General features: G+C 37.7%; 1 protein-coding gene across 5 annotated transcripts in view; it reads right to left on the bottom strand.

The window, feature by feature from the left end:
* Positions 1 to 1,175: 1,175 nt before the first annotated feature.
* Positions 1,176 to 22,061, bottom strand: part of LOC132127455 (erbin-like) — an 83,322-nt gene continuing 62,436 nt past the window's right edge. For 2 of the 5 annotated variants that reach the window (XM_059539338.1, XM_059539339.1), the window contains exons 10-26: positions 20,974 to 21,046; positions 18,965 to 19,094; positions 18,373 to 18,488; positions 17,801 to 17,870; positions 15,627 to 15,726; positions 14,003 to 14,124; positions 11,774 to 11,947; positions 11,498 to 11,674; positions 10,815 to 10,932; positions 10,463 to 10,646; positions 7,685 to 9,146; positions 5,809 to 5,907; positions 4,898 to 4,954; positions 4,100 to 4,261; positions 3,735 to 3,827; positions 3,081 to 3,155; positions 1,176 to 2,989 (exon numbers count right to left, since the gene is read on the bottom strand). In XM_059539338.1, coding sequence (XP_059395321.1) covers positions 2,882 to 2,989; positions 3,081 to 3,155; positions 3,735 to 3,827; positions 4,100 to 4,261; positions 4,898 to 4,954; positions 5,809 to 5,907; positions 7,685 to 9,146; positions 10,463 to 10,646; positions 10,815 to 10,932; positions 11,498 to 11,674; positions 11,774 to 11,947; positions 14,003 to 14,124; positions 15,627 to 15,726; positions 17,801 to 17,870; positions 18,373 to 18,488; positions 18,965 to 19,094; positions 20,974 to 21,046 — 3,320 coding nt within the window. In that variant the 3' untranslated portion in view covers positions 1,176 to 2,881. Of the gene's footprint in view, positions 3,024 to 3,080; positions 3,156 to 3,734; positions 3,828 to 4,099; positions 4,262 to 4,897; positions 4,955 to 5,808; positions 5,908 to 7,684; positions 9,147 to 10,462; positions 10,649 to 10,814; positions 10,933 to 11,497; positions 11,675 to 11,773; positions 11,948 to 14,002; positions 14,125 to 15,626; positions 15,727 to 17,800; positions 17,871 to 18,372; positions 18,489 to 18,964; positions 19,095 to 20,973; positions 21,047 to 22,061 lie in introns of those variants that run through there. The other 3 variants (XM_059539340.1, XM_059539341.1, XM_059539342.1) reach the window with 3 other exon arrangements.

Below are 22,061 nucleotides of genomic sequence, written 5' to 3'. Positions count from 1 at the left end.
GTTGCATTATCTATCAGTAAACAGAGTACAGAGCTACACCTGATAAATGCATCGATTAAGTTACTTTACTCATCTAATTTTACTTTACAGAGCCATCTAATGGCACGTCTTTGTTAACACCTATCAGCTTGATTAATGACGGAGATTATGGAGTGAAATATTGTATGGGTTTGTAACAAAAATCTACCAAATATAGTGGTGTGAGAAAAACACCCATCTCAACCCTAATAATGCATTCATATCTGCCAAAAAATATGATCATGTTTCAATAAGATCAGGTTTATAACTAGGACTGAGATGGAAACAAATTAGATGGTTTACCCAAATATGATCTTAATTGGTTATTTATCCACCACCATTTCAAACCTTCATGACTTCCTTTATTCTGTATAACACACTAAATATATATTTGAAAGAATTGTTTACTATTGGTCCAATATATCTCTGAACCCCACTGACTTTCATTTTGTGGAACAAAAAATAAAAACTAACAAAGAACAGACATACACATCGAAAGAGCATTAGTTGATTTATTCTTTCCACAGGACACCATGGAAAGTGAATTTATTTACAAAATCTGGAATGTTGAATAAATGCATACCAATCATCTTAATAGTAGCTGCTTGCGGAGAAACCTTTGACATAGCTTTACATTAAAAGGGCTGCTTCTGTGACTCAAATTATTGCTGCTTTTAATCACTAATGCCATCAACAAATCATAAACCTTTTAAAAAAGTATTTACATTTTGATTAGTAATCTCTAAAGTAAAATGTACTAAATAAATAAAAGGTGGGACAATAAAAAAAAAACACCAGTTGTTTTTAGTCACTTTTCGTTATTACGTTTTTACAATGTCTTCGTAGACAAAATAAAAAAGTGATAGTCAAGGATTCTACGCTAGACTGATTGGTGATAAAATGTAAGTAACCATGTCCACAAATTAAAAACTGTTGAAAGAATCATTCACAGCTAAATTGGAGGCCATAGTTTTATCCATTAAATTGGTTCTTTAAATAAAAAAATTTGATTAATCTCTTTTTTTTTTAAATAAATGTAGTAAATTAGTTTCCAATTCATAAACAATGGTGACTCATTCCTTCTTTTAACACACTCATCGAGGGCAATGCTAATTAAAATGGATCCGAGTTCAGCTGTGAATCAATTCAGAATGAACTGAACTCTTTTGAGCTCTCGTCTGCACTGACTGTGCTCTTTCACATCAAATTATGGATTTGTTACATTATCAGTATGTTAATTAGCTTACTTCAATTCATTTAGCACTCCAGTCTACCGAAGAATACAGTGAAGAACAATCAAAAGGAGGAATTTCATGCAAATAATACAAACAGTACTACAATCGACAGTAGGTCGTTCTCCTCGTGTGCAGACATGGCAAAAGTCTTTCATGGCCTTTCAACGCGGCTACTTTATCAAATACAAACATTACTCTTAACGTTTTACAAGGCTTCGTAGCTTTTCACATCTCTTTTCTATTGAAGAAGTCAATGTATCCTCATTCACTGGGGAGATCATCTTTGTAGGGGTGTTTGGAAACAGCAGTGCAATCGCTAATGTGACGAGACATTCATTCGCACACTTTACAAACTTTTTCTTTCTTTTCTTTTACTAATAAATCTGAAATGCCATTTCCTACATTTTTGTCTTTAAAATTTTTTGTATGAAATGCTTTTTCAATCAAGAAATACTAAATGGGTTTTGTTATTGATAAAAAAAAGGGACTAAAGGACTTTCTATTGCTCTTTCGTCCACTGTGTCATATGTCAGCCCAATAAGGCCAGTGAATATGCGGCGTGGATCTTAATGAGTATTGCTCCGAGTCGAACCCATGTCTGACTGTCAGGGTCTATGGCACTTGACATGACGTTTCTCAGCCCTCGACAGCAAACGAACGTCCATGACTGCACCACTAGACGAATAGTTTCGTAAGAGAATAAAATATTACATCTACAATCTTCTTCAGAGAATAGAAAACCGTTTCCAAAATAAGAAGGAATAAAAATGTTTGGTGGCATTGGAATCAGTGGCTGTGTTGTAGAAGAAGGAAAGAAGTTGATGTGCCAGCAGTTTCATGCCGCCAGTATACCAATATGCTTTGGCTAAAAACCAATTGGTTTCCAGGTTTACTTGTCTTTTTCTCTTTCGAAAACCTCATGGAAATTCTTCATCGTGGTCCTGTCCAAGTTTCACGTACAGGGAGCATTTCGGCGCATCCTTACTGGTGGCTGAAGTTTGTCTCACTCCATTAAAGTGTGTAGGAAGAGACTCTTATTTCACTGGAGGAACGTTGCAGAAAGTAGATAAAGGTGATTCAAGTTGCAAAGACATAGAAGAGTTGCTAGCATCGAGCATAACTAATCTGAGGGATTTTTTCTTCACAATTAGATGAGAATGGTGACCACCAGGTCTACAGATTTCACATCCAGTTCGGTTTAGCTCAGCCCAGTTCTACATTCATTACCACAGTTAGCACGTAGCATTGTCTTCAAGCTCTGAATCTCACGCAGGTCATAAAAGTGGTTTTAAAAAAATCTCTTTAAAATAATACAAAAAAAAAAAAAAAAAAGAGTGATTTGTGAGAGAGAGCCCTGCCCTCAAACGGTCAGCTACAGCTAAATGTCCCACAAGAGCTCTACACCCAGGTGACGTCTTAAAAAAGAAAACAAAAACTATCTTTACAAAAGCACAGGTTTTCGTATCGTTGGACTGCACCAACAGACTATCCCACAGTGAAGGTGCATGCTTCTGTCTTCCACCTGATTCAGTGGTTTCACCGACGTCAACCATCGTCCCATTAACATCAGTTCAGATTAACTAAAGATAGCACTGGCTCCTCTCGGTACAAAAATAAGACATGCTCTGTTATGCGGCAATCTCTCGAATGATGATCAGGTCGACGGTGCTGGGGAACGTCTTCAGGAGGGACACTGCGTTTCCATGATCGATGTTAACGAAGCTGTATCCGTTTGCCTGGAAGAGGATGTTGATTGAGGTCAGTGAATTACTAAGGAATGGGAAAGACAAAAACGTGAATAGTAAGAGATGGATGAGTAGAAATGACCTGGATGATCCTGTCCCCAGGTTGAAGGAGTTTTGAAGCAGGTCCCTCTGACTGAACCCTCGTCACGAAGATGCCCTGTTGATCATTTATGATTTAAGAATTGATTATTCATTAGACTAGATAGACTGCAGTTGAATAGAGCTCTAATTTACAGTGTTAGCACCAGTTTGGCGTAAACTACAAAAAAATAACACTATTGTTAAAAATATTAGGGTTGGTAAAATCTGAAAACTCACATTCATCAAGTGAAAAGAGCAGTATTTATTTTCAAACAAATCTTTTTGTAACATTATAAAATTACTGCCATCATACATCAATTGAATGCACCCTTACTAAATAAAAATATTAATTTCTTACAAACAAAACAAAAATCTCACAGCATAAACATCTGAATAGCAATATAATTGATTAATTTGCCATTTCCTAGGTTGTTGTACAACGAAACTGTTGCTCTTTTGGCCAAGTCAAAATCATATTAACATTATATAATTCATGCCTTTTTAATATTCTAGACTCCAGATAATACTAAAGTCTGTTGTTCAGTTTAAGTTCATGGTGTTGTATGGGTAAGTAGATCAACCAAACGATCCAGACAGACTGAAATTAAAGCTGCAGAAATACCAATTTAACACAAAAACAAACAGCAGTACTTACGTTGTCATCTGGGCGGAAGGGATTTCCACGTCCACCCACTCCTCCTGATATACTGAACCCCAGCTCAGGATTCTTCTCAATCTTCACATGGAGCTGAAGACAGACACAATGCTTCAGTTACACATCAGTCAACATGAAGTGGCTACGGAGTGCCAAAATATACATCTGCCTTAGTCAACATTATCCAAATCTAGGTGGTGTCAAAGAAATAATCAAGTCATATCAGAGGCTTTTTAATGACAGATCTCTTAAAACAATTTATTTGAAATGAAACCAAGTACTAGTATTAAAGCAAACAGGGCCCATTCTGATTTCATGTGGACATGATGGTCCAGAAATGAGATTTCTGTCAGAAATGTGTGCACCTCCTGCTGTGGGACCCGTGGAGGGCCCTGGGGCTGCTGGGACACTTTGAGCATCAGATAGTCGATGAGCTGCTCTCGTGAGGGGTGGCGTGCCATCGCTGGCTGACCGCAGCTCATGGGAGATCTCACAGGAGCACACATCTGACCGTTCATCAAAGGCACCTGATGGATAGATGCACACCAACACCATCAAGACATGCACTTAGTATTTCTGCTCATTAAATCACCACACATCTGATGAGGTTTCATAACTCCAGTGTCAACCAATCACTATCTGTCTCCTCAAAGAGAGAACAACTCCCAGGTTCTGAACAGAGGCTATTTTGAGAGATAAATCAAAGGATGGTCTTTTGTAAGCATTTCACTACATATGTCCTGCTACGATGGGATGAATTTTCCAGACACCAGGGGGCAGAACGTTCCCAGTAATCACTGACCATGAATCTGACCAGAACAACAAGAAATCCTTGTTGACTGATGAAGCATCAACTTTAATTTTAATTCGAGCTTTATTTCTAATTAATCCACCTCACTTAAACGTTTGTTTGTTTGTTCAAGGTCTAAAGGTCACACACCAATTCAAACAGCACACAACAAAAAATTGCACAAAACTGCACAAATTAAGTTATAACATGATGAACAAAATCTAGATGATCAAGATTTGTTTTCTTATTACAGGTGCAGAGAGACAAAGACAGATAATATGCAAGAAATTATAATCACAAAAATATGCATGCATTTGATAAACCATGTAACACTGATACAATTCTAAAGTTTTCAAATACAAAAAGCACTTACTTTTCTCAGAGTGTCGATATGGTAGCCCTGTTGTCCGTGAGGACTGAAGACATCGTCCTGCAGGGAAACAGCACAAAATGTCTACGGGAAAAAGGTGTACCATGTTTGAAGATGCATTATGGGTTGTATTTTAAGTACTTCTAACTACAGTGGATGACTACAGCATTAAAACATACAGCTACATAAGAATGAGATTAGATTTAAAACACTCAGTAGTGAAACCGAAGGTGAAACTATGAGTACATGCATTTTTTTTTTTCTAATAAAAGACGTCACTAGTATTTTGGCCCTGGAACTGCAGCCATTTCCCATAAAAGCGTAATTCCCAATATATATTTCATAAGCTTGAGAAGATTAATGTTTCAGTTCTACGTCATATCAACTAACAGGAAGGTTTACTTTCAGTTATCTAATCAGCTATTATGTTTACGGAGTCAATATTACAAAAATGTAGTCCTATTTCATAAAATATTTGCATATTTTCCATAACAGATTTCATGGGCCTTTCAGCTAAAAGCACAGATTGTGCTTTCAAGCACACAAACGGAAAGAAAGAGTGTTTCCAGGACTTTAGTGAATATGGTTTAGTGGTTAGGAATGTTCTTAATCTCCTATTACTTAGACAACCCAAAGAAACAGAGCATTTGTGCAAACCAGCCGACACTGGATGCAAACTGAGAAGGGTGCATTTGGGGTGGGGCTCTTGAGCTTCGTAAGGGCCATTCTGTTCAATGCTTGCACCCAACATATTCAGCTTGTACAGATACTCTTAAGTAGCAAATGGATCTCAGTTTGATGGGAATACACAGATTAAACCACAAGCAGAGAGAATGACCCTTTGGGAACTCAGAGAGAATCTAATGTGCCTCTGGGAGTTTGGGGAGGTGAGGTCTCAGTGGGGCGATACTCACGCTGGGCCCGCGAGCTCCGATCTGCCATCCGTCTAGAGCACTAAAGGCCAGAGAGCTCTGACTGCTATTGAGAGTGGCCAAAGACCGAGAGAGAGCACTCTGAACACATGACCACATGCACACAAACACACATGCGTTTAATGAAGACACGTGAGCATGCAGTAAACATGAGTACACTTCAAAACATGCAATGGTTAGAGGAGGTTAATGTGTTAATGTCCACATAAAAACATGCAGAAAAATACTGTAAAGAGCATTTTTATGAAGAGAGAAAATAAATGATACCATATACAGAGTTAATGCTGGAGTGTGTTAATTCAGAGGCAAGTTCCAAAACTAGATTGTGAGTAGCCATGCTAAACTTGCCACTATGATGCCAAGAAGTTGTGAGGGGTTGCTCTGTTTGCTAAGGTGGTCTAACCCTGTGTCTGAATATGCCTACTTTTCTACTATATATTAGTGAAAACAGTTAGCCAACAGAGCAATATGTTCCAAATTCACAGTATTCATAAAACAGTAGGTAAAAAGTACCAAGATGACCTATTACGTACAGAAAATCTTTTTTCTATTTTTTTTTTTACAGTCATGAAGTTCATTTCTTATCAACTATAGTGCCTACTCTGACAACATGTGATTTTAGCCGCTCGTTGAGTGCTTTTTAGCACTCTACTATGTTGCCGCTTGCTAGCTAAAATTAAAAAAGCCCTTCCTCAAATCACAATGGGGTAGCCGAACACCCTGCTCCAACACACCTGCCTGTTTTTTAAGTAATCCTGAATACCTTGATTAGTTGGTTCAGATGTGTTTGATTAAGGCTGAAGCTAAACTCTATTGCTGCACTATTCTGAACCCTAGATTTGGTCTCATTAATGTAAATCTAATCCAGGGGAGTCCAATCCTGCTCCTGGAGGGCCAGTGTCCTGCAGAGTTTAGCTCCAACACACCTGCCTGGACGTTTTTTAGCACTTCAAAGGACCTTGATTAGCTGGATCAGGTGTGCTTAATCAAAGCTGGAGCTAAACTCTGCAGGACAGTGGCCTCCAGGAACAGGTTTGGACACCCAAGGTCTAAATTAAATAACCCCACTAGACCACGGGTCTCCAAACTTGGTCCTGGAGGGCCGGTGTCCTGCACAGTCTCTAATGAAACACACCTGAACCAGCTAATCATGCTAGAAACGTCCAGGCAGGTGTCTTGAGGAAAGTTAGAGCTAAACTCTGCAGGACACTGGCCCTCCAGGACCAAGTTTGGCCACCCCAAACCAGTGGGCAATGGGCAACTTTGGTCTGGCACAGTTTAGCTCTATCCCAAATAAATCATACCTGCCTGTACCTTTACAAACAATCCTGAAAACATGGGATGGATTTTTCAGCAACAGCAATTTTTCTGAAAACTTGGAAGTATCATTCATGTCTAGTGCAGATAGCACAGGATGAAGTTTAAAACTCCTAATTTGAACAAACCCCTAACTCCAGGGGCCAGATGTTTAAAAGTAACCTGATAAGATTTTGGCCATCGGATGGGATCAAATCTTGAAAATGGGTTGTTCAAAGAAAAAAAAAAGTATTCTGAATTTGGATTAGATCACAAAATCCAATCTTGGTTTTGATCTGGATTAAATCCTCAGTTTGTGATGTTCCATCACCATGTCCCTTTAAGGGCTCCGTACAGCCCTAGTAATCCAGATTTGGAAATCTGAAAAGTGTGTGTATCTGGATCAGGATGATCCAATCCAATTTTGCTTTCAAAATCCTGATCCTGGATAGCAAAACATGGGATTTCAAATTCAAATCATTCTGATCCAGATCAAACTTTTTGAACAACTGGCCCCAGCTATGCTTGTCTTTGCATACACTTTTTGTAAGTACGACCATACCTTCTCCATCTTTTTGGCTTCAATGTGTCTCATGACATGATCCCTCCAGTCTGCTGGAACCCTGCCACCTCCGCTGACTGGTCCATCCAGCAATGAGTGCTCGGACTTCACCCTCATGCTGGGTCTCTTGCTGGGGCTGCCGTGCTGGTAGATGAAGTCGCTGACGGACATGGTTCTCTCCGGAAGCTCATGAGATGGGGGCCGGGCACTCTGCGGCCGGGGAGCGTTGGGTCCGTCCATGCTGTATGTGCGGGCGGACAAGGGTCTGTGGAGCGCCTGGCTCATCTGCAGAGGCCCGCGGCCTGCTGTATGAATGTCCCGGTAGGTCATGTACTCTCCTTCCACTCCTGGCATACGACGTGGGTCCGGCATGGACATGGGGCTGCCAGAGGATCCACTACCTTGTCTCTGCAAGGTGCCTCGCTGGCCAACAGGTGGCAGCATCCTTTCCTTGGCCCACATGTCCGGGGTCTTGGGTGGGCCACGTTGTTGGGGCTGGGGATATGGGGGGGCGTTGTTGCGGTTGGAATAGTTGGTGTTGGCGAGGGAGTGCTGCGGTGGGAGGTAGGGCTGCTCAGGAGGTACGGGGGTACGTTGGTTCCACAAGTTGTCTTTGGGCACAGTGCTACTGGCGTACTGGATGTTGTACTGTGGAGGGGGGCCAGTGGGGTAGCGGGCACTGCTAATCGGAGGTTTGGAGCTGGACAAAAGGTCAGAGGATGACGCAGAGGAACCAGGGTAGATCTGCAATGGCTGGTCATCGAGCAAAGAGGCGGATTTGGAGCGGACAATGCTCTGGCCTTGAGCGCCACGTATAGACATTCTGGCTGCACAAGCCAATTCATAAGGGGGGCTTTCTCCTTCGATGGAGTATAGCTTCATTCCTCCAGCGTCCATGTTGGCAATGCTATGAGATTTCACTACTGGGGCCGGTGGACATTTCTTCTCTGGCGACAGCTCCTCTGTACTACGAGAAAGACTCATGTCGCTTAAAGCCGTTACACCTGTGGAAACGGTCCTCGTCGACTCATACCGCAAGGGAACTTGAGCTGTTCTGCCATTAAAATTCTCCCCAGACTGGGTTTTCTGAATCCGATTGCCATTCTCAAGGTTCTCAAGTGACAGCATGGCATTGTTGTTGCTTGACATGGACTCCTTGGCTGAGGGACTTTTGGTCCTTTCCAGGTCCTCATATGACACCATGTTGTCAGGTGGGAGTTTGGCCACGTTCATGTTGATCTGATCCCACGTGCTATACTGTTCTGCCACGCCATTGTTTATGCCCTTTTCAATGAGGGCAAGCCTCTCCTCCATGGAGAGACTGTAGTCGGCCATCTGGTCTGACTTGCTTTCATAGCTCTGCTGGTTCTTCAGGAAGGTCTGTAGGGACGTCTCGGAGCCATTACAGTTCTGGAGTAGAGGGGTCATCTGCTTCAGCTGATTGAGGTTTTCATCCTCTTGTCTGAGTTTGAGGGAATCAAATCAAGTTAGAGAAAGACTCCAGCAAAATCTGTCAGACATTAATTTTGTCAGCCATTTTTTATTTAGTCTTAGTCTTTTAAACTATTTTTAGTCCTGTGTCAAATATACCTTTTAGTTATTATCATATTTAAAACATTTTTTATCTCATTTATTTGTACAGGGACAACGCAGTCCCTGGGCAGGATGTTATTACAAAATTACAATATTAAATGACAAACAATACATATAACACATACAATATCACATCATACTACATTAAATTACATTAGTAATTACATAATTACAAATTACATTTAGTCAATCTTGTCGTGTTTTTTGTTCAGTCAAGTTTTAGTTGACTAGGGCCTAGTTTCACAGACAGGGCTTAGACTGAGCCAGGACTAGGTAATAGTTCAATCAGGACATTTAAATCATTTTTATTAATGTGCCTTAGAAAAAACATTACTGGTGTGCATTTTGTATCAAAACAGAGGCACTGATATATTATAAGATCAGTCAGTGCAATTTTCTTTTGGTTAAAACAGCTCAGACTTGCACTAAAGTCTGGGACTAGGCTCAAGTCTTGTCTGTGAAATTGGGGGTAAATGTCTGAGAATTTTAGTCTAGGTTTATTCAATGAAAACTTTGATGAATAAAACTTCTCATTTTTGTCATGTTGTATAATGATTAAACTCCAAAAAAACGTTTTTCTCAAAATTATTATAATGACTGTTGTCATTTTGAGAAATTGCACTTTCACCAATACTTGTGCAAATTGCACAAACCAACAAGCATGTGCGCATGGTTGCCAGATTGCAAAATTTCAGCAAAACACCGGGCAGAAAATGTGTCCTTTTAACAGTGAAGCTTTAATTTGGGGACTTGAACTGTTGATAGTTGGCTACCGCACACATAAAAGCTTAGATAATAGAGGTGTGTACAGCAGTCTGCAATATTTTGTACAATGAGCGAAAATTTCAATGAATATAGAGATTTTTGTATAGTTTTTATGGACATTTTTAGTCTTGTTTTTTTATTGTCAATGATATCGCACGTTTAATATAGTCACAATTATGGTTCATTGACTTTCTTGTGGTCTCATCATCGTCTCGTTTTAGTCATGTGGAAAAAGCTCATCAACAAATATTTTCGTCATAGTTTTCGTTAATGAAAATAACACTAGACTTTTGCGACTATTTGGTAATGTGAGTGCTTTTGTAGAAGCCACTGCATTGCATTTTAGTTCTTTTCCATAGAGAAACATTCAGTTAAACTGCTGTTCATTACAACATTTTAGTGTATTGTGTGTGTTCGTACCCGTTCTTGGGGACCAGAGGCATCTTTGCCTCTCTCTCTGGGGTGCAGAGGGAGTTGTCCTGACTGCTGTCTGTGGTCAAGGACACTGAATCAGACATGCGTGATGGTGAAGAGCAGTTGCTGTTGTTCTGGTTACTGTTGGCCACCGTCTCATCCAGCAAAGAGTCGGCATCCCTCCCATCATCTACAACACCAGACAGGAAAAAACATCACTTGCATTTGTGTGTTAATTTCTACAATTCGATTACTCACCTTATTCTGAGAAACATTTGCGTAATAATTATCCACGTTACTGAGAGAAATATTAATTGATATGAAGCAAAGTGAGAGAGTTAGGCAAGTATCACATTACCTTTTTTGTCCTTGCTGAGGGCCACTACTTTGGGCTGGTTAATGGATATTTCAATGAGTGGAGGTCTCATCTCGGCTATCTTCATTTCCCCCTCTTCAGATGACAGCTCCTCTGAGTCCTGACCACACAACCATACCCCATCAAAAGCTACATTTAATACATTTTTATACTCCTATTTTCCTCCTGCTTCTATAGTGGTAAACTGAACTCATTTTCATATTCATTTGTTTAAATGATGTACCATATGATGATGATACAGTATGACTTGACATCATTAAATCTCACCTACGATATGAGCAAATGTGTCCTGACAAGAACTTCACATCCACTCACAGTAAGAGAATAATATGTGACAGTGGCTAATTTAATTTATTGCATCCAATTTTATAGCCTAGAGTTGGAAAAAAGTACACTGTATACTGTGACAAATGATTGTAATGCAATGGCTACAGTACAAGTGAAGCCTTAACTCTGTATTCTTCTGAAGCTTTAAGTTAAATTTTGGTTAGTTTTTCACACAATAATTTTAGTTTTAACATGCTTTTTTGGTGTCTTACAGACAGACAGTCCACGTTCACCCTCTTATAGGTTTGAAACTACACTAGAATGAGTCAATTATTTTTAAATAATTTGATTCAAAAGGCATATTCATAGCATTTAACATTGACACTTTGCTGCGGTACCTCAAGCGTATCATCATGGTTCATCATAGCTCTCATGTTGTCGGAGGTCTTGAGAGGGATCCTTTCAATGCTGTGGTTGTCTAATGAATCTATTGGCTCGTAATTTGGATGACTGTTCATCGTTGCTTTAGGCACCATTTCAACAGCTCTGCCATTAGTGCAGGTACTTTCAATCACCTGACGCACAGGAAAGTCAAGGTTATTCCAAAATCTGTGCCAGGATACACTTATTTACACAATCAACAGATCAATATAATAATTATGTAAAAATCCAACCTTTACACCAACATCCTGCACTCCGATATGGTTCCTCTCGCTGGCCCGGGTCTCTTTTCCTGCCTCGTCCCCGGACTCGTCCTCTTTGAGTCTGTGAGCCACGGACTGAGCCGTTTTCACCATGTTCTTCAGTTCATCAGGGTACGGTGTGGGGTATCGCTTCAGATTGCCCTCCTGTAAATACAAAGACCCAGTTGCTTTACTAGAGAAATTTAAGAGAGAGAACTTAATAAATGATCAATTAAAAGATAAATCTTATTACACTTATATTCATATTATATATAAACATGTTTTTTTAACATGAAACAAAGTATTTAAACTAATTTATTTAAAATTCCAAAATCTCTTCCAAAATTCTAAAACACTGAATTCATAAATAATATGAATAATATGGATAAGAATATAATAAATATGAATGTATAGACAGACAGACAGAGAGATAGATAGATAATTAAATAAATATTTAAATGCAGGTCAGTTTTTAGAGAGGGTCACTGAACCCCTGGCCAAACACTGATACGGTTTCATTAAAAAAGGTGTTGGCGAGCTTTTTACTACACCCATAACGAGGAGGGCTGCTCTTGAAGGGCCAGACAGGGCCACACTGCTGCTCTGAGAGCCGATAGTGATGCTCTGTCAGACAGCTTGGGAGCCTGCATGTGTTCCTGGCACAGCAGACAAGCCAGACAGACATATTGAGTCTTCAGGGGTGCAAGACAGGACACGAGAGGGAGGGAACGAGACACCGAGTATGTACTATCAGCGAGATAGAATAAGGGCCCCTGAGACAGTGAAGGCTTCCTTTTGCCTTTCTGACAGGAGTTATGTCAGAGAGATTTAATGAGATCTCCACTGCAATGCAGAGAAGCGCAGGCTACGGCATGCTGACAAACCAGGTGAAACTGTTCCACTGAAAGGAATCGAGACATTATTTCCCCCCAAAAATGACAATTCTGTCATCATTTCCTCACACATGTCTCTTCAGACCTGTAGGGACGACTTCCTTCTGCGGAGCAAACTCTGAATGTAGAGGGAAGCTTTTAAAAAGCACCACAGGACTATCATAAATGTGGTCCATGTGACAAGTGCATTACATTTCTCAAGTCTTTTGAAATGCATAAAAAGCTTTGTGATAAACACACAGAAATGTATAGGGATGTCCCGAATATCCCAATCTGATACTTTTATATTCCTAGTTTTGTATTGTACAGTTGGTAGAAGTAAACATGTTACAGTATTAACCATTGTAAACAGACTGTCGTCATCACTATTATGGATATGGGACTGCTAATAAACTTCCTGTATTTTATGTGTGCAATAAGCAGAATAACTGCAACTTATGGTTTGAAAGCATGAAGCTTGCAGTGTCAAAACACCAGTCTTTTTGTCAAATCCAAAGCAATACGCAACCTTAATTCATAAATACATGAATATATATTCAAATAATATAAATTAGCTTTTATACTTCTTTAATACTTTAATACTTTTATAATTTTTATACTTCCTATTTACATTGAAATTTAAATTACGTTTTAGTAATTTTATTATGCACTTTTGTCAGATTTATTAGTGACGTACTAGCAATTTAAAATATTTATGTTTAATTATTTTTTCTAATATTTTTTAATTTATATATAATTTAGCTTTAATTTTCAACTGAATTTTCAAAATTTCTAATTTGCCTTTAAGCTTTTCACCTAATATTTATATTTTATTTCAGCTTAATTTAAATGAACAAAATCTCTCTTTAATAGTTTTTGTTTTGGCACTCATTGTGGAGCTTCACAGCTTCAAAGCGCATTAATAATAACTGCATGAAAAAGAGCGGCCAGCATAGTCACAGAATATCTCCTTTTGTGTTCCACAGAACAGTGAAAGTCATACAGACTTGAAATTACATGAGGCTGAGTAAATATAATGACAGAAATGTTTTATAGTGTCTAATTTGCTGGATGTAATTTGCAATGAAAAAAAACAGCTAACTGCAAGGATGTTTTTAAAAATTATTTGCTTTTTTGTTGGGTTAGAGTTAACTATCTGCAATGGAAAAAAATCAGGAATTTGTGGCTTACATTACCTTTTCAGAAAAAATGAAAGTGTGCAATGGCTGGTTAGGACAGAACAAAACAAAAGGTGGTGAGATGGGTGATATGACAGTGCAGGACATGCACAAAGGGAAAGAGAAAATCGAGAGTGCCCCCTGGACAGAAGTGGACGGTGGGAACTGACCCGCGGGGGAGTTTCTCTCTCATCCTTGTCCTCGTCACACTCGAATGCCACTTGCGCCCGCTGCTTGCGCTGCTCCTCCCACAGAGACGGGTTAAAGCTCTCGCTGTCGGAGTTGGGCAAATCTGAGAGAGAGAGAGAGAGAGAGAAGCCAGGAAACCATTACCAAACAATCAAAACAACAGCACTGCCATCGACCTCAGAGCTAATCCTGTGCAGAGTTTGTTTTGATTCATTTCAGTGATTCAGTTTGATCAAATCAGTAAAACACTAATGCAGTGTCGCTCAACTTTGTGATTGAGGCTGCTAGGAAACAGGTTAAGACTTATTAATCTCTTCCTCTGGAATCCAGCGAGCCGCCCATGTGTGATTTGAACAGCCAAACTCGAGTCTCACAGAGAGAAACCAGTGACATGAGCAAGCTCCGGCTGCAGGTACACATGTGACACTGTTAGGATTTTACAGAGAAGTTTGAATGTCTATAAAACTACATCATTTTCACAGAGGTGCACTGATTTTAGTGATGCTCGATTAACCAGTCAGTATTTAGCCACTTTGAGATTATTAGGGTAGCTGACTACTGATGTTGTGTTTAAATAGTCACAATTACTGTAAAAATCTAAATGAATAATTAAAAATTCTACTCTGAAAAAATGTAAAATTAGTTTCTTGATTCAGTGTCAGTGCTTACCATTGCCGTAACACTTTACAAGGTCCAATTAGTTAACATTAGTTAATGCATTATATAACAATGAGCCATGTGTTTATTACAGCATTTATTAATCTTTGTTTATGTTAGTTAATAAAAATATAACTTCATATTTAGCTAATGCTAGGTCAGGTCTATTAAAAAATATTGACAAATACAACTTTTTATTAGCATTAGATTAATAAGATTAATAAAAGTTGTAGAAGTATTTTTCATTTTTAGTTCATGTTATCTAATGTAGTTAACTAAAGATAACAAATGTTAGTAAACAAATGTTAGTTATTAGTTAATGTTATTATTATTATTATTTTTTTACAGCAGCAAAATCCTACATTCACTTGCAAAAAAAAAAAAAGCAACGCAAACTTTTGTATTGGTTTTAAACAGATTTCACACCTTCAAGCTCTAAAAAAGAAATCAATAAATCACATATATATATATATAATTTTAAGACAAGTTTGGGAAAGACATTGAGAGTGAACTTGGAATATTATATTTTTTCAATATTTTGTGAATTTATAATAAAAAAAGTTATTCAATAAAATTCAACTAGAACATCGTATTTGCTATAATTAAATGTCAATAATAATAATAATAGTAGTAGTAGCAATAATAATAATAAAAACAATTTTTTTTATGTAATCTAATATATATTTATTTTGTCAGAAAGGAAAAATAAATATTTAAACAAAATTATTGACTGCAAATATCTGTTTTATATTGAATATATAAAATACTTTTTAAAATTTGGGGTCAGTAAGATTTAAAGATTCTGTAAGATTCAGCTTTAAAATATATTCAAATAGAAACCAGTTCAGTCTATCTCTGGATCTTGGCGTGATGGTTTCAGTATAAGGCACACACTCGGAGAGGGAAGCTCTAGTGACAGCCGCAGGGTCTGCAGGACTAGATACTCACACTCCTCAGTTCTGGGCTGTTGAGGGAACATGTAGTTGGTGAGTACAGTCTTGTGCGTCTCCGGATCCTCCTCTTTCTGCAGGGGAATGAGGGGCTTCGACTGGAGAAAGACAAAACAATAAATAAAACACAGGATCAGTGATGATGCCTAGAGTATGACATTTCCCATGACATTTCACACACACAGCATGAGGACTCTGCTGGTTTAGACAGCTCTCATTACAGACTCAGGCTTTAAACTCATCTCATCTTTAATCAAATGCAGCTTTACAAAACCACACATTACAATCAATAAAGAACAGTGTGCCACCTTCATCTCGCAGTGCAATCTACATCAGCTGTCGATATTCCAGCTGAGAAACCCTCGCAGAGCGGCTGTTTCACTGAGGACTTTGCCAGTCCCTTGCCATATGCCTCATGCTGATTAGATGCACTACCAGTGTTTTATTATTTCACAGCGCCGCTGTTCTCATGCATTCAGCTGAATTTGCTTCAGTTATTGCGTCCTTGTGAGCATTAAAGCCATACAGATCATGAAACGAGAATGAGGACATTTTTAGGCTGAACTCTTCTTTTATTTAATATCATATCTCAAGATAAGCTCTGTGCTCTGTTGAGCCTCAGAGGTGTGGTGACGGTGTGTGTGGGAGTGGAGGGGATTGTTAGATTTAATAAGCATTAGTCACAGGCTTGATGGCCACTTGCGACAATCACTCAGGCTTTCAATGACAGATCACCCACCCACACACACACACACACACAGACAGACACAGACACAGACACACACTCTGAGCTCTGCTGATGGGAACATCTTATCACTCTGCCAACAGCACAGACCCCGCTAAAGGACAAGCTTTCCAAGTGTACATCTGGTTAGTGTCTGTATGTGAGGTCATTGTGATGCTGTGAAATATATACATTTATAACGCAGACCTCTGAAATGCTCCATGTGATCAATTATTTATTTATACACAACTGACCGCTGTCCCAAGCAACTCATTTCTTTCATAGCTGCTAGTTTCAAGCCTTACAGCACTTCTTTCCTCACATTTTGATTAATTCATTTATTGTTAGTTGTTGATTACTAGAAAAGCATTTATTAGAAATCATTTTATAAATTTCTTAATATATTAACTGAAAAAGAGATATTTCTGAGCAATCTTTTTAACTCCAAGGCCTCCGCTTGTACAACACAAGATCTTTCTTTTAGTTTTCATATAAGCTGATATGTTAACGGTATTTATGCTGTAATTATGACAAAGATTAATAATTAATAATATTAATAATTATTATTAATAATTATTGTTATTATATATCTATTTATTTATTTTGTAATTAACAGAAAGGTGCATTGATATACGAATTCTGTTAATATTGAAATATTAATTTAATTCATTAACATTTAAGTTAGATCTCATTTTTAATGACATTTTAAATTTCAATTAGTGCTAGATTATTTTATTTAATATTTTAATTATTTCATGAATTAGTTTAAATTATTTGAATAGTTATATTATTTGAATAATAATGCATTAATCTCATTATTAATTACAAGTAGTTTTGCTGAGTATTATATGATATGATATACGATATGATAATGATATATTACATTATATTATATTATTAGTTATTATTAGTGAGTAAGGTAGTCGTTACATTTAAGCATTGGGTAGAGATTAAGGGATTTAAAATATAATCATGCAGAATAAGACATAAATATGTGCTTCATAAGTACTTCAAACAGCCAATAAGCTAATAAAATGCATGGTAATAAGCAACTAGTTAATATTGAGAATCGATCCCTAAACTAAAGTGTTACTTATATTATATTGTAATAGAAAAGTCCACAACTTTAAGATTTTACCATTTTTAAATGACTTGTTCATACCTTTAAATAACTCTTTTACATTTCCATCTTGTAGATGAGCATAGAACCCTGTTCTACACCATAAAATGTCCATTTGCTTTGTCCATTTATTTACTTATTTAGAAAGTAGCCAAGTAGTTGTGTAATAAGCAAGATCGTTTCCATTCAGCTGGTCATTAGAAAAAAGAAATCCCCTTCAGAGTCAAAAATCAACCCTCTGCTTGCATTGCAGCCCTGTTCACTCTGCTGGTGTTTATTTCACACTAATGACTATATTTTATGCCTTGTGTATCTGAACTTTGCCCACCTGGTTTTCAGACAGCCACATTGCGGTCATCTGGTTGAGTTTAGTGAAGCTGTATGGAAGATTCTTCAACCTGTGAAGAAAGAGGACAAAGAGCAGAAACATGATTACTGTACGACATAAGAAACAAGACGACAGTATGTTGAAATAAAATAAGAGGGACATGATCCAATAAAAGAACAGTAAACTGAGAAAGAGCCTGTTATACGGTGTATCAAGGCTGCTAAATACAGCACAGAGAGCAGGAAATAAAGCTATATTTTCCAGTCTGTTGAATCACAGCCAAACGCGTCTAAGTGGTTCTCTCAGGAAAATGAGAAAGTAATGGCTCTCACAGCCACCAGCTGCGTGACCAGTGTGTCACTGAAAGATTTCATAAATGAAGAGATTGTATCCTTTGGTCAAAACTATGTACTATATTTATTTTAGAATATGACTTGAAAAGGGTCATTTTGGATGAAATTTCCATGATTAAATAGTAAAGGGTGATTAGCAGGTGATGTTTCAGAATACACTGCAGGCTACCGTGTGTGTATGATGTGTTGTTTGGCAGTGTTCGGGGGAAAGGGACGCACTTGTTGTCGCTGAGATTGATGACTTTGAGTTTCTGCATGTCGCCCATCTCCTCCGGCAGAGTCTCCAGCTTGTTGGAGTGCAGGAAGAGAACGGTGACGTTCTTCAAACTGCCCATCTGTCAGACGCACAAACATACAGACGAAGGGTCAACTGAGATGCAGATACAAGATCGAGCCTGGCACCATTCTGTAGGAGTCGTCTGACAGCAGCCCTGGGAAATTGTTTTTATCAGCTGGTTCATTTCAAAGAACCGATTCAATATCTAATGAAATATTGTGCTTCCAGAAAGATCTGTGGAGCACTTCACATGATTTTTAAAGCAAAATAAATACATCTCCATTAATAATGGTTTTACTTGCAAAGTAAAGTTGCAAAGTTCTTGAAAAAATTTGTAATTTAGACGGACAAAAAAACATATCAGAAAGCTACTGCAACAAATTGCAGAGGTGCCACAGTAATGTTATTGCTGTTCCAATCAAACGTAAATCCCATCCTGCACTATTCACTGTTTTACTTTGAAATACAAGATATTATGGAAGTGAAATGCCATTTGATGTGGTCTTAAATACGTGGTGCCAGGAGCGGCCTGACCTCTGGAGGCATCTGTGTGAGCAGGTTGTGGTCTGCAGCAAACGTCCGCAGGGTCACACACTGGCCGACGGTGGACGGCAGCGCCTCCATCTCATTGAAGCTGCAGTCCAGCTCATCCAGAGTCGTGAGTCTACAGAAAAAAGACATGCAAGTGAAATGCGAAGCTGTTAAAAATTATTCAAACTCAACGGCTCCCTACTGATGCACTATATAAAAGTGTTATATAAGAAATCATGTGCTGTCTTTAACACAGAAAGGCACATCAATCTCTACAGGCCTCTATTCAGGTGGTTGTGTGAACAATGACCTCGATTCTTTGTTTATTAACAGTCTGACGTCAAACATTGTGTTTTTCTAGTATGACTAATATGCATAAAACCAATGAAAAGACCAAGGCTGAAAAAGTGGGTTTTGAATCTGATTTTCATTTCTGGGAAACAAACGCTTGTGCAACCGTTTATAAAGTTTTGCAAACACTTCAGGGAGTAACTAACTAAAAGTGTTGGATGGCATTAAACCAGTGGACCGCAATCCTGTTTCTGAAGTAGCCCTGAAAACTTAGCATGAGGCTAACATTCATGGCGAAGGCAATTAAACCAGCTGTCTGTGTTCACTAGAGTTCACTTTTGACAGAGTAAACACTTTTTTTTATGCATGGCATAAAAGAAATGTGTGTGAGAGAGAGAGAGAGAGAGATCAGGAGATGATGCAGCCAAGAGAGTAAACTGCTAAACTGAAAACACACTGAAAATAACATTTCCATCCAACGGATTATGACTTGATGACGTTAATCAACCATGTTATGCGTCATATTTCAGAGATTAGTTATTATTGTGGTTTCTTCACTTATCTAAGATTAATTTAATGACAGTTTCAGAATCTAAATGATACAAAAAGCTCATGTAAAATCAAATGTATTTTATAACGTATAACATAAAACTTCCACAGTACAAAAAACGAGAACAAAAACAAACCAAAAAAGAACAAAAAACATGAAACAAACAGAATACTAAAAAAAATAATAATATTAATAATTAGACAAAATAAAAGAACAAAATTACTAAAACAGAAACATGTATATTTATATAAAAAAAACTAACAAAAAAACTAACAAAAACAAGAAACCAAAAAACCCCACATGGACAGAAGTTTGGCTCACCAAAAAATGGGGAGACCTGTTTCCAAAACACACACAAAAATAATAGATATATATTTACTTGTTATGCAGTCATTATACAGTGGAAAATAGCAGCGTGATTGGAAAATACATTGGTACTAATGAAAATAATGCTTAATCGGCTAGGATTAAAACAGGATCCTCGCAATCACATATCCATAATCCCTCTTGGCAGATTTTCTTAACCCCGGACTAGGAAACCTAATCTGACATAAGGGATAACCAGCATGTTTGGAAACAAGCTCAAAGTAAGAGGTGGCGAGGATCAGGAACAACGGTTGGCTTCTTTTTTTGATTGATAACACCGTCTGTTTCTCTCTTCCTCTCTCTCACACACACACACACACACACACACACACACAAATCAAAGCAATCCCTCTCAGAGAGCCCATATGGATGTGCACTTCCCTCCTTCACAGAGCCGTTACGAAGCCTTCTGTCTGTATCATGAAGTATCTTATGGGTCTGCTCATTCAGAGTACACTCTCAAACTCATTTTTGCTCTGGTTCTCATTTAAAGCTACTGTATCATTTCCTTGACTATTTAATATAATAGCACATTAGCAAGAGAATTATTTCTGAGGGATGCATCATGAGTTTTGAAAGATAATTTGCGACACTCCTATTTGACTATGCTTTCAGCTCTCATGTACCGCTTGCAGCTCACTTTGACACATTTTACAATATTTAATTTCTGCAGATTTTCCACCAAGATCAGCACAGAAAACATGAAAAAGTATGCATATTTAGTGGTAACATACTCATGGGTTAATGAGAACTGAGTCGCAGTTTAAGCGCAGTTCGGTTGCTGTTTAAAATGGTGCTCACTTACCCTCCTATCGTGTCAGGCAGGTACATGAGCTGGTTATCATCCACCTTCAGAGTGGTCAGCCGTTTCAGAGATCCTGTAGGAGAAGAGAGAGAGAGTGAGTTTGTATTGCTTGTATTGCTTTATTTATATCCATAAATAAACGTTGCTGAATAGATAGCTTTGCTGAATCATTATATATATATATATATATATATATATATATGTTTAATTCAATTAATTTTATTTAAAAACCACATTAGTATGGGTAACAGGGTTGAATATTTGAAGAAAAAGCATAACCAAATGTTGGTCTGAAGTCAGAGGTAGACTGACTCCCATAAATTAAAGAAGCATTTTATGAAGTTATATGAATATGAAGATTCTTCTTTAAATTACAGGGTTGAAATGTTGAGCTTTACAAATGCAGTCAGCACTGCAATGAATGAGATTATTTCCCACAATACTGTAGAAAATTGATAAAAAAGGATGGTACGTCTTGGGTTCCATACTTTATTTCTATATTACATTTTGTTTTATGTATCCATTTTGGTGAAAATATGAAGTAACAGGTTGAATACAAAATTATAAGAGACAGCTACATGTTATGTTTTTGGTAATTAAAATGAACCGATCAACAACAATTCATTAAAAACAGTTTTGGCCATGATGAAATTTATAAAATTACATATACGATATCAAAATAATGATGTTTAATGATGTTAATTATTCAATAGTCAAGACTGTCAAAACTAAAGGTGAAGGAGGTCAGATTCACCATATTAAAGGAAAAGTTCGCCCAAAATGTAAAATTATATCATAATTTAGTCATCCTTATGTTTCTTATCTTTCTTATGTTGAATATAACAGAGAATATTTAGAAAAATGCTGGCAATCAAACAGTTGGTCCCCCATTGACTTCTATAGTATTTCTTTCTTTATTATGGAAGTCAATTGGAACCAATCTCTGTTTGGTTCTTCAAAATATCTTCTTTTGTGTTGAGTGAGTACATTTTCATTTTTGGGTGAACAATTCCTTTAAAGTCAGATTTCAGATGCTTGGTATTTAAAACTAGCTACTTCTCCTGCAAAGTATGGTCAGTGGTAGATAA

The sequence above is a fragment of the Carassius carassius genome, chromosome 45, assembly GCF_963082965.1.
Source record: "Carassius carassius chromosome 45, fCarCar2.1, whole genome shotgun sequence".
Taxonomy (NCBI): domain Eukaryota; kingdom Metazoa; phylum Chordata; class Actinopteri; order Cypriniformes; family Cyprinidae; genus Carassius; species Carassius carassius.
Note: the sequence above shows the minus strand (reverse complement) of the source record. Positions and strands in the feature narration are given on the sequence as shown.